The 13,408-nt window shown below is 48.5% G+C and overlaps 1 protein-coding gene across 1 annotated transcript in view; it reads right to left on the reverse strand.

The window, feature by feature from the left end:
• TSPEAR (thrombospondin type laminin G domain and EAR repeats) overlaps positions 1-13,408 on the reverse strand; it is a 66,169-nt gene that overhangs the window by 5,127 nt on the left and 47,634 nt on the right. The window contains exons 8-10 of the mRNA XM_019533111.1: positions 11,010-11,196; positions 6,488-6,717; positions 2,322-2,509 (exon numbers count right to left, since the gene is read on the reverse strand). Coding sequence (XP_019388656.1) covers positions 2,322-2,509; positions 6,488-6,717; positions 11,010-11,196 — 605 coding nt within the window. The remainder of the gene's footprint in view (positions 1-2,321; positions 2,510-6,487; positions 6,718-11,009; positions 11,197-13,408) is intronic.

A 13,408-nucleotide genomic window follows, 5' to 3' on the forward strand; every position in this document is an offset into this window, starting at 1 on the left:
TTTTGAAGATGGGAACCACATTGGCCCTCTTCCAGTCCTCTGGCACCACACCAGAGCACCACGAGTGCTCGTACAGCTGTGCCAGGGGTCCCGTAATGACCTCAACTAATTCCCTCAGTACTCTGGGGTGGAGATCATCCGGACCAGATGATTTAAATATGTCCAGTCCCTCCAGCAGTTCCCTGACTAGTTCCTCACTGACCCTTGGCCTGGGTGCGCCTCCCCTGGGGCCTGAGGGGGGTCCAGTGGGGGGGCTGTCCCAGTCCATGCTCAGGAAAATGGAGGCAAAGAAGTCATTAAATGGTTAGCTTTGTCGTCTGGTGTGATGACCAGATTTCCTAGTGTGTCCTGCAGGGGCCCCACATTACCCGGTACCTTCTTTTTGCCCCCTATGTATTTAAAAAAAGACTTCTAGTTGTCCTTGATCCGGGCAAGTCACTGCATCTCCAACTGACTTCTTGGGGTGGGATTCAATGAAGCAGTTAGCCTTGGGGCCTCTGTTTTTCCCTACCTATTGCATTGGGGTAATGTCACTCCCTGCCTTTGTCGAGTGGTTCGACCTCTGTACGCAAGTGAAGCCGCCATGCAGTAGCCTGACTCATACCACTTATGCTGTCCATTGTAACCCTTCTAGGTGCCAAAATGGGCTAGTGGGGACATTTCTCTAGCATCTTCCCTGCACATCTTGCTATAGGCTCCAGATAACGCAACCTCACAGCACTCTCCTCTGGGGTAGGGGCTGAGTCAGAGGGTGTTTACGCACAGGCTGAAATACAGCTGACCTCACCGGATGCCTTTGCAGGAAGGACACGACACAGCAGAGTGTGGCTGTTGATGGCTCTCCAGGGGCAGATGGGATGGGAACACAAGTCATTCTTTTGCTCTTTGCTAAAGACATCTTGCCCTCTTAGCAGCTAAGGTCACTTTGGGCTTAAGAGAAGGCAGGAAAGGGACAGTTCATGCCAGGCTGCTGGACATAGCAAAGAAGTCTGATTTTCCTGCAAAAGGAGTTTAGTACAGAGACATCCCAGGGTGTGGGCGTCTTGTGGGTATTAGGCATAGCATAGTGTGCTCGCTACACAGGCGGGAGGGGCTGTTTTGGCTCATTCTGTTGTTGAGACACTGCTGTGGATGCAGCTGCATGAGGGATGAGTCTTCGCACCTGTCCCAGGCCCCGCCCAGGGGTGGCTTGTCCTTACATCACTCATAGGCCATTTCTGTGTACCTACTGTATGCTCCCAGATGACCAGGCTCTGGGGAAGCTGAAAGCATCAGCAGCTGGGAACAGGCCTCCTTTCTGCTGTGAGGCAAACAGCGTCTGGCCATCAAGGCACTGCATTTTCCCAGGTCATGAAGTCTTGCGGTTTCTGTTCCAGGGATCTGCCCTATGTCCAGTCTCCTGCCAGCAGCATGGCCTGGGCCTGGCCCAACCCAGCAGGGACACAGGCAGTCCATCCAGGGCAGGGCAAAATGGTGCCGTCTCCCCATCTCTGTGTACATGGTATGCATCTCTTTGGGCATAGTGGGCCAAAGCACAGAAATAGCCATGCTGGTTCATGTCCCCTCTGTTTTCCTCACGCTGACTTTGCCTCGTGTTGTTGGCTCACTTGACTGGTGACATGGACCAAAACCAGAGCTCTACAAGAGAGAGGGGGCCTGGTAGCTCCTCCTCTTACACCCTTTGCACCGCCTCACAGCAGGTATAAAGTGCAGCAAGTGCAAACTGACAGAAAACAGGAAAAACAGTACCCCCATGCATGGGGCTTTCTCCATCCTCTTTCTCCCAGGCCTAGCTTCCTGTGACATGCTGGATCTGACTGCAAACCCTCTTCTTGGCTGTTTGTACTGTTGCTACTTCTCTTCCTATGTTCCCAATAACTAAGCGTGACTTGGTCCCCCAGACAGATGCATCATCCTGAACGGTATGTTTTCTTACAACACGATGCTCTGGGTACTATGAACAGGAGTGTGCCTAGACTCCTTGTTAACACCAACAGCACTTCCTCCTCCATTGCTTCAGTAGAAGCATTTTCAAATCTAGGGCCTGCCCTGCAGCTGGTATGAACAGACACCCACTACTGAAAGCAAAAGAACTGGGACAATTTATACCAGGGCAGGATCTGGTCCCTGTGGCTTATATGCTGTGTCTTGGAGTGGGATTCTATGCAGGGATTATCTGAATCCTGTGGAGAATTCTCTGGCCTGTGCTATGCAGGGGGCCAAAATCATAAGAGTGGGAAAGCACTATGAATTTATGAGTCTACGATCGCTGGGAAGGCCGACCCCTTGGGAAGTACTGCAGCTGGAGAGAGAATTGGTACCTGTAAGTGAGAAGGTCCTGAAACTTGATGAACATCTGCGCTGTGATGTTCAGCTCATAGATGGAGGAATTGATGGCATACAAGTTGCTTGGCATGAGCATTCCACTGTCGTAACAGTGACTGTTAGCCACCACGAGGAAGACTCTGTCCCCAATGTGAAAGACTTCCCAATCGGCAGCACCAAAAGTCTAGCACAAAATTAAAAGAAATGATTGAATGAGGGTAATAACTTTCATAGATTTTATAGACATTAGAGCTGGAAGGGACCTTGGAAAATCATCGAGTCCAGCCCCCAGGATGTCATTCTCCTGCTGTAGTCAGCCTTGGTGAGGCCGCAGCTGGAGAACTGTATCCAATTCTAGGCTCCACAATTTAAAAAGGATGTGGAGAAGCTTGAGAGAGTCCAGGGGAGCCACGAGCATAATCAGAGGGCAGGAAAACAGACCTTATGATGAGACGCTGAGAGCTATGGGACTCTTCAGCCTGGAAAAGTGCAGGCTCAGGGGGGATCTGGTGGCTGCCTATAAGTATATAAGGGGTATACATCAGGATCTGGGGGAATGCCTGTTCAGCAGAGCGCTCCATGGGATGACAAGGTGAAATGGTCACAAACTTCTCCAAGACAGTTTCAAGCTGGACATAAGGAAGAACTTCTTTACAGTCTGAGCCCCCAAGGCCTGGAACAGACTGCCACCAGAGGTGATGCAAGCACCTGCTCTGGACTCCTTTAAGAGTCAATTGGGCATTTATCTTGCTGGGATCCTGTGACCCCTGCTGACTTCCTGTCCCCTTGCTAGAGAAGCATCTATTGATGCAAGCCAGAGTTTTGCTCGCTTTGCTGGCTGCAAAACTTGGAAAGGTTGCCTGAAACCTCAGCAGCCGATATCTCAGCAAAGCAGTTAAGGCTACGCTTTACCTATGAGAGTCAATGGGAGTTCAGGACATGCATAGTTTTAAGCATGTGGTAAGTACTTTGCTGAAGAGGGATGCTTTGCTGATGCAAGGCCTCAGAAAATTCAGTGGTGCTGCCGAAAAGGACCAATGTAGTGCGCAGTACACTGCCTCAGGTCTCTGCCATAAGGTTCAGGGAGGTAGCCAAGGAAGAGACACAAGTGGCTAGTAGAGAAATAATTTTGACTGTCATTAGCCAGGGATGACAACAAGTTCAACAACTAGGAATATTCCAGTAGCAAAGGTGAAATGACCAACTAACCACTAACAACAGAAGGGATGGGCAGGCCACTCACACCTCAGGACTTCAGGGGAGATACACAAGTCTTCCTGTTCAGAAAAGTTTCCACTGGAAAACAAGATCTGAATAAGGATTCAGACTGTGAAACCAAGCTCTGCTCTGTTTTCTACCTGAAAATCTCTATAGAAACCTTGCCTGGACCAAATCCTTGTCTGCACTGGCCACAAGGCTTCCACTGTGCTCCTCAAATCTACCACCTTGCCCCCAAAGGAGCTTATTGATGGCAGGGAGTTCATGTCCTGCTATAAACTGCCAGTGCTGCCAGTGCCCAGATGGGGTGGGCTGGCAGGTACTTGACACCTCCAGCTGCAAGCAACAAGACAGGGACATGCTAAATGCTCATGCTCTGCATCAGTGGCTGAATGCAGACAGTGACCAAGGTATCACCAGCCATGCAGAATCACATGCATCTTTCAATATGATGTCATCGTGTGAAATCATCGTTATGTTGTAACAAGATAAGGATGTTTCAGCCTGCGGCAAGAGACCTGTGGCTGTCCCATAGGTAGGAAGTGCTTTTGGGATAAACATCCTCCTCTGTAAATCAGCCTGGTCTCTGGGCAGCAATCATTGGTTAGCATGAAATGTGAAAAGATTTAAAAAATCTGCTGAAATAACACTCTTAAAGAGGGGGATTTTCCAGGTAATGTGGTGTTAAGGCCATAGCAAGCTTAGTGCTAATTCTGCACTTTCTGTGCCTTTAATTCACTGCTCTTGCTTGAGGCATGGTAGGGATTTTCATCAGTCCAAAGTGTAAAAGTTGAGAGAACCAGGATCTAGTGATTTCTCATTAAAAGGAGATCAAGCTGTCCTCTCCAGGGACATACCAGTATCTGAAAAACAAGGCTGATGTGCACCTTCTCCTTTTGAGATTGCATGTTTCCCATGCATCAAGTTGGAGGCTGTTAAGTACTGATCTGCCAAGGGCCAGAAAAATCCAAACAAGCCACACTATCCAAGCCCAAAACACCTTCCGCGCAAGAACTGGGTATTACTAGCTGAAACAAGCCCTCCCACTGAAAGCCAGCTCAGAGCAGCAGCTCAGAGCAGCCCATGCCAGGCTGAGGTGCTCTATTCAAGCTGGAACCACCCCCCAGGGGCTTCCCCTTCTCCAGGCCTCTGGGAACCAAAATCTCAGGGTGGCAATTATTGACTTAAAAGCCACACAAAAGCAACCGACAAAGAGCATGTATCAACAATGAGACTCCCGAGCAGCTTTGTGCAGTTTGGGCTAATGCCCAGGCCAGGCAGTTCCTGTCAGCCAGCTGTGTTCTCAGAGGGCTGTAGCTGGTGGCACCTGTGATTCCCTTTCTTTTAAGAGTGCTGAGGTCAACACTATTCTTCAGCCACCTAACACATAGCTGCCAGCCAAGTCCTGGATCAGGGCGGCAACCCACTGCACCTGTGCAGATGTGTGCTTCTCCACCTTTCCAATGGGGACTTTTTAGCTCTGCTAATATATGTCTGGTCAGAAATCCTAAGGGATGAGCATCTTAATAGGGCTTCTGACTGGAGCAGACAGATGTCTATGCAGACAACTGTTTCTCCCAGACAAGCAGCATACAGGTGATGACAAATCATCTGCCCAAACATCCTATTGGTTGGAGTACCTGCCCAAGGCATGGGAAAGCTGGGTTCTAGGGCTCCTTCAGCTCCAGAGAGTTTGAATGCCCATCTCCTAGGATGCAGCAGAGTGCCTGATCCACAAACTGTAGGCCAGATATAGGGTCATAGGAAAGTAGGACTGGAAAGGATGTCACAAGGTCATCTAGTCCAGTACCCTGCTCAAGGCAGGACCTTCATGGTTGATGTCACTGTGAGAATCAGCAGTGGCAGGATGCTGACAGTGCCCTTATCCCTCTGCTTTACATTTTCCAAGTTGGGGGCTCTTAGTGTTTCAGGGTATTGTGCCTGGCAGCTGTGTGAGAGGGCTGGTTTAAAAAATAGGTTAGATAAACACTTGTCTGGGGTGGTTTATGTAGGAATAGACCTGGCTTAAGCAGGGGGTCAGATGAGAAAAATCAAAAATTGTTTGGGGGACCCTTGGCTTGTATGTTTGCTCCATGTGGTTTCAACAATGCTTTGAGTCAGTGCATGGCATGATGTCTCAGGAGCAGCCCTTCTCTTCTGCCTGTATGTTTCTTCTGTGGTCTATTGAACTTGGGGCACAGGTATTCCCTTTGGGACAGACACACTGTTGGAGCCATGAGAAAAGATGCAGTGACCAGCCCAGTGCAGAGCATAGACGTGTAATGGTGGAAGAAAAGGTAGACATAGAAAGGTAGAATGAGTATTAGAAATTTGTAGCAACTTTACTAAGGGACCAGAAAACACTTATCTCCATACTTATTAGCCAGCGCTGTCTCAAATCCCTCCAAGGATAGATACAGGCATTGGGCCATTGCATTAGAGAAGCCAAAGGAAATTCTGGGCACCCCACTTCAAGAGGGATGTCGACAGCATGGAGAGGGTCCAGAGGAGGGCCACTCGCATGATCAGGGGACAGCAGGGCAGGCCCTACGAGGAGAGGCTACAGGACCTGAACCTGTTCAGCCTCCAAAAGAGAAGGCAAACTAGTGGGGAGGGATCAGCAGGCATTGGGGAAGTCACTGTTTCCCTGAGCACTGCCAGGAGTGACCAGGAATAACGGTCGCAAGCTGGCAGAGGGTAGATTTAGGTTAGATATCAGGAGGCGCTACTTCAGTCAGGGCGGCTAGGGTCTGGAACCAACTTCCAAGAGAAGTGGTGCAGGCCCCTACCCTGGGGGTGTTTAAGAGGAGGTTAGATGACCACCTTGCTGGGGTCATTTGACCCCAGTACTCTTTCCTGCCATGGCAGGGGGTCGGACTAGATGATCTGCTCAGGTCCCTTCCGACCCTACAAACTATGAAACTATGAAACAAAAACTTCTTACCAGGATTGACTGAAAGAGCTGAAAAGAGCCACTGAGCCAGACATAAATGTGGGAGTAGATCCTTGTGGATGTGCCATTAAATGTATTGGCTACAGCCAGGAAGGAATAAGGTCCAATGGTGAAAAACTCCCAATCATAGGCTCCAGAGGTAGGAATGGTCTGGTTGGTCTCAAAAAGCCCAGTCCTGGGGTTCCACCTGTATATGATGCTGTTGATGTTGTGATTATCTCCTGGGAAGCAGCAGAAAAAGGAGAGTGCATTAGCAACAGGAGTGCTATCAGGGGAAATTAAATGTAAGAAATCAGACACCAGCCAGGAGTGAGCTGAAACAGAAATGGCTGACAGGGAGCAATCAATCTGTCCCCTTTTCTTCACAGACAATAAACAAGGAGATGCTCCAAGCTCTGTTCTGACCAACACCAACAGCAACTTTTACCCCACAAGGGCAGCGTGAAGTGAGTGAAGGCTCCAGGGAAGCCCTTCTTGAGATGTGAAAGACAGATTCATACAGCCCCTTCCTCTCCTAGGCACCTGAGCACATGTGCTGCGACAGAGTTTGGGACTTAGTTCAGCTGCAGTGTACCTGGCCACACACAGGCAGCTGGGGATAAGCAATGTGTTACATGTACTGAGGGAGTCTCACTTCCTTAAAGAAACCTGATTCATCCTTTGTAACAAGACAGGCAATCCATGACTTCCCGTAGGTGTCTGTGTTCAGTGCTGTCCATTTCTGTGCCCACTGCCTTGGTTCCAACAGCTCATCCCTCTCTTGTGAAGTCTACAGGTGGAATAACTTCATGGCTAAGACTTCATACCCTCCAGTTGTAGCCCCTGGGCTGCATCTCTTGTTAGTCAGTTGGAAACTTTTCAGTGAATGTACCAGTTGTATTGCACTTGTTCCCAAGCTGTGCTGAGCAGCCCCAAGCCAGGCTGCCTGCTACCCCACTAAAAACCCTTTATCCTAGCCAAGACCTTTCCAGAGGGGACAACCAGCAGAAAGCCAGCTTACCCCATCCCCTGAGGACCTCTCTTGAGGGGGAAGCCCTCTGGGTGCAGGAGAGCTATCAGAATTGTGGGTAGAGCTACCCCACATGTCTCATGCCTGTGATTTCAATCTTGCTATTTCTAAAGGGAGTGGCGATCCCTCTCTCTCTCTATAGCTCAGCACAAATTATGGGCCAGATCAGGAATTTGCAGATGGAAACCTCTGTGTGATACAGGATGCCAGAAGAGAGGATCAGGACCATCCCTTCCGGCCTGACTGTTTCCAGATTTATGAGCCAATTTCTGACCTGCCGCTAATCCTTGCTGTAACAAGCCTTGCTCTATTCTTCCTGCTTGTGTTGCCAGACTTAGGATAACGTGCTTTTGGGGCTGACTCAGCCATTTCCATAAAACCCAGTAGAACCAGACCTATTTGCTAGCATTGCTTCAATGCTCAGAGTCTAACTCGCAGGAGAGAACTTGGAAGCTGGGTGTTTTTCTGCTAATGCTCCCCACCGGGTGGTGCTACTCCAGAGGATGTCATATGGGTCCTGTCTTCTGCATCCCATATTTGTATACCTGCTCTGGAAAGGTTTTGAGCTTCTTCAGCTGAAGACCACAAGAGCTCAAGCCTACAGTGTGGTGGGCAGTTGGGACTCAGAATCACAGAGGAGTGGAGTTGGAAAAGACCTCCAGAGGAACCCCCTGCCTGAGGCAGGATCAGCCCTATCCAAGCCGTGCCAGAAAAATCCATCACCTAAACTCTTAGTAAAACAACAGACAAGCCTGACAAGACAAAACACCCAACCCTGCCACAGGGAAAGCAGGGGGACAACAGCAGCCAGTGTCCTGCTTCTATTAAAGGTTGTTAATATATGCTCAAGAGATCCCAGGTAGAGGCCATGTCCCCTGCTACAGAGGAAGGCAACCTCCTCCCTCTCCCCCGTACCAATCTGACCATGGGGTAAATTCCTTCTTGACCCCAAACATGGCATTAGTCTGACTCTGAGCGAGACCCTCTAGCCAGGAACCTCCAGGTTTAAGTCCCAGCAGAAGCACTGGCACAGTTCCCAGCTTTGGCTGTAGCCAACACCCAGTGCCTAAAAAAAAGGCTAAAAAAACCCCAAACCCCTGATGCATGAAGCAGAAAAGGGGGGCAGGGGCATTAAAGCACAGCCCACTCTTGATTTGCAGCATATGAGGTGAACTGCTGATGTCACATCCCAGGCAAGGCCTCACTGAGCATGTACAAAGCTAAGTGCTTGGCTGGACCACAGCTGGAGAGCTCAGCCATGGGCAGGATCCAGCCCCCAGCTCCTTCCAGGGATAGTGCCTTCTGCCTGGGGCACTCCAAGCTGGCCAGGTCACCAAAGAGTGACCCTTCCCTGCACCCTGTGCTTCCTGTGTGACCCCGACAGCCAGATCCACAAAAGCACTGCTGATCTGAACTGCCAGCCTTTAGCTAACAGCTTGGTGGCTGGCCTGCAATGGGGGCCTACCCTATGGCTCTCAGGCCTGAGGAAGTGGAGGCCACGTGGGACAGTGACACAAACACAGTAAGCCAAACCCTAATGCACTTCTCAGAGGCATGGATGCAGTATGAAGACATCTAATGCATGAAGTGCAATCTCAGTTCACCCCGTGCACCTGTCAGCAAACCAGTAGGATGCCCAGGCTCCTTATGAATCTTTTAGCCTTCAGAGCTCAGCCAGAACTATTCCACGGAGGTGTCTGTCCCAATCCTCCCATCAGAGAAACAACCGCGACAAGAGACTGCCTGCAGCAGGGAAGAGAATGTGCCCAGCAGCCTAGTGGTTAGAGCACTTTCCCAGGGAGTGGGAGAGCTGGGCTCTAGAGGACATTATGTGGGGCCATGGAAAGAGGCAGTGCCTGGAGCCTATACAGACTCAGGAGGTTATGTATTGAATGCTGGGATCCAAACACTGCAACCTGAGGATGGCCCGGCAAGGCGTGGCCTGGATAGGGCAGAGACAGGATCCTGGAGCACTGTTCATCCCAGCAGAAATTGCAGCCAGTGGGATTTAACTCCGAGCACCTTTCTTCCCATTTGTGATATCTGGCTTGCCCACGGAAAGTCTCGCCCCCTTTGTGGTTAGCAACTGCAGCACCACTACCAGGAAATATGGACTCGTTCCTAACTAGGCAATTAATTTATTGAGGGAGTCACTCAATGATTTGCCTCCTCTTTATAAAACGGAGATAATAATTAACATTTCACTGTCTCACAGCAGCGTACTGGGTGGACAACTCCATCACACCTCTACAACTCTCGCTGTCTTTGCACTCTGCTGCAAGTGAGCAGACAGAAGTGCTATCCTGGGGTAAGACACACTGTAGACTGCCAGTACTATAATTCACTGCTAGATGGCAAGTGAAGTAGATAAAGGCCTGCTTGCCTATGAGTAAACTGCAAACAGACAATGACCCTAACCCAAAAAATCATAGGCTCGCTGGATGCTGAGAGCCAAGGACTGGACATGGATATTGACTTCATGGCTCATTATAAGCTACCTGATTCCTGCTAATCTTTCTTCACACCATGTGAGATAATGACCCTCTTCCTTTTTTAAAGGGGCTTGATTTTCCACCAGTCAGACTATCTGACGCTAGTCAGATGCTAGCAACCTCTGGGAATCTCTCTCCTCTCAAATTTCACAGTCCTGCAGACTGTTCTTAGCCCTCGGCTTGCCTGCTTTTTTCCTCAGACCTGAAGAAGGTAGTGCTGCATTCAAAGGTTGGGCAGTTGGCCCAATAAAAAGTATCACCCACAAGGATCCTTACTTTGCACCTAAATCAGTGTTACCCACACCAGAGTGATTTTACCCCTGATTTTTTAGAGGTAGTTTTGCATCTTATTGAGCAAATGACTGTGTTGTAAATGCCTATTACATTACTATAGGTACATTGTCTAACCAGGACCTTAATTATGTTGACAAAATATTTTGCTTGCCTGAAGTGGAAGGTGGAAGAAAGCCTCACATGGAAGAGTGAAAGGAAGAAAAAAGCTGTTTTCTTGGCTTCCACAACATGACCTTGATCCAACTAATCCATGGCAATACTCATGCAACATGTCAGCTCCTGTTCTAACTCTTCTCCCTTCCCTTCATTTGATAATCAAATGAAAATAAATCATAGCATCCAGCAAGAAAAAAAACACCCCGAGTTACTGCTGACCTCTTGCTCTAGTCCCCAGTGGCTTCTGCTGAAGACAGCAACCCAGAAACCCAAAGGTTTACTGTATAAAATACATGACTTTGTATTTTAAGGATAAAATCCCAGGCCTGTGGAAACCACTGGTAGAACTCCCACTGAATCAACAGGGGCCACCCTTCCACCCCTGCACTGAATTGCACCCACAACATAGCCATGAGAACACAAAGCTGCTTTGGACAGTGAAACATGGTGTCACAGCCTCAGCCCAAAAGACTCGTAGCCTCCCAGTGTCTCTCTCCCATTAGCTCATCTGCCTCGAACATGTACAGACTGAGCTGTGCCAGTAAGAATAAGGTCTGGGTACCTTCTCTGTGGTTGGCAACTGCGAGGAAGGCCTCTCCCTCAATGACAAAGGCCTCCCAGTCCCTAGCGTTGTGCGTGGAGATCCTCTGGTACGAGATGAATTTCTCTTTTCTGTAGCTCCACTTGTATATTACAGAGAACTCCTGACCCCTTTCATTCTGCTCAAAATTAGCCACTGCTAGGAAGATCTGAAAAATAACAAGCCAGGACATCCTCAGTTTCTCTTCTTACAGGGAATTCTTAAGCACAGATGCTGTGGTATAGCCCATGCTTTTGGGGCCAACTCAACTGATGGGCACTTCCACCAGGGCACAGTGGGGGCAGTCACCTGGCCTACTCATGGGTGAGTGAAGGACAGAGTGACTTTAAATTGCAGTCCCTCCTGGCAGGCACCAGCCAGAGCATACAGTGCTGCTCAACAAAGGATGCCCCACCAGAGTCAGTCTCCTCTTCCCTTCCTTGCTTCAGAGGTTTGGGGAGAAGGAAAGGGGTGGGATGGAGAGAGTGGGGAGACAGACAGACTCTGGCGGGGGGGAAGAGCTGCTCCAGGGATGGAAGACAATGGACAGAGAGAGCTGGGGAGGCTGAGTGGAGAAGGAAAGCACTAGAGCTGCTGAGAAAATCCAGCACAGGCTGCTTTGTGCTGTCAAGTGCTGTGAGTCTGCCTGGCTCCAGGCACACCCTTGCCTTTCCTTCCCAGCTCCTCTTGGGAGCTCAGCTTGCCATGCCAGTTCACACCCAGAACTGAGCTACTGAATGCAATGAGGGGAATCATTCCCAGGGAGCCCCTTAATGCAGTAGGCATTTGGGGGCATTATATTGACCATGTGCATATAGCATATTCATCTACTATACCCCTGTACAGTGCCTAGCACAATAGGCCATGATCTGGTTAATTTCTATGTGCTACTACAATAGACATGTTGCAAGATAATTAATAATGCTGATTATCTGGAGAATAATCTCTGTGGTTTGGTAGTGAATATACTAAATTAAAGTTACCCGGCTTAGTGATGATTGCTCAGATATCTTGCACAGTGTTACCAAACTGGATGGGCCCAAAAGCTCACCCAAATTTGAACCATCCATCCTGTGAATACTCAGGTAGGTGACTTTGCCAGTCAGTTTCTGCAGACATTTTGCCAGTCGAAGTTGATGATCTTAATTTGTGGGACAAACCAAGGGTCACAAAGGCAGTGTCAGTCAGAGAATGCATTTGTAAATGCAAACCTAATTACTTGCCTGGCTCTGGACCTGACTTTGCACCAAAATGACATCCCTAGAAGCTTCTCTGGTACTAGATAAGCCCTGGCTACCCTCATACAGGTCTAGCATACTTATATTTAAAAACAGTGACAGACAGGAACTTTTCTGTGGAAAGAATGGCTTATACCTGCTCTTCCTTTATACTTCTCTTTCCCTACTTTCTGAACATACGCAGTCCCGATTAGAAATCCATGGTCTCTATCATACAAGCATGAATTAACTGACCTGAACCCATCCCTCTTTAGCCAACTAACATATTAACGTATCGCATGTGCTGTACACCTTATTTCCAGAGTTATTAGAGATAGGCCCATACACTGAGGTACTGAAAATGTAGTACCTACTAACATTTATGTGTGGGTGGGTGCACAAAATGTGTGCATTTGTGTGTCTGTCTGTCCCCAGCAGCACTGTGCCTGACAAAGCACCACCAGTGAGAAGAACGAAGCATTCAGTAAAAGTGATTTTGAAAAGGTTTTTCCATATCTGTGCACTTCAAGTACCCTTGCGAATATATCCTCCCAGTCTCCTGCCAAAGGGAAGTAAGAGCACTTGATAGATTCATTCTGGAGATATTACAGGCAGAAGAGATTATCCCCAGGCATAAAACCAGGACTAATGCTAGAATGGTTGATCTTTGCAAGACCAGAATGAACTCACAACCAAAAAGGGAAGCAAATCAAAAAGGAGTATGAGGCAGGGAGTCCCTGGCAGAGTTGGGAACAAAATGGTCTTCTCAGTCTTGTGTTTGAATCAGAGACCACTCTTGTAGCCACTGTCTCATCCAAAGAGGGTTAACAAGCCAACACAGGGATTGCAGAAAAATTGGCTTGCTGTCTTCTGATTGCCGTCTGTTAGGAAATACCCTGCCGTGCTAATTATCAACCTCGTATCGTTCCCTAGGATGATTTCAAGCCAGCTTTTTCGCAAGGCTCATAAAAAAAGTTCCAGTGAAACTTTTTTCCTCCGACAGGAAATTAGATTTTTGTCTAAACAACATTTTTCACAGAAAATGTCTATTTTTCTAAAATAGATCAGATCCTTTGTCAGAAAACCGGATAAAACACTCGAGCCAAAAAAAGTGAAGAAAAAAATTAGACAAATCTTTTGGTTTCATGCTTTTCAATGTTCGAC

The sequence above is a fragment of the Crocodylus porosus genome, unplaced genomic scaffold (genome assembly GCF_001723895.1).
Source record: "Crocodylus porosus isolate Cpor-Errol unplaced genomic scaffold, CroPor_comp1, whole genome shotgun sequence".
Lineage (NCBI taxonomy): Eukaryota > Metazoa > Chordata > Crocodylia > Crocodylidae > Crocodylus > Crocodylus porosus.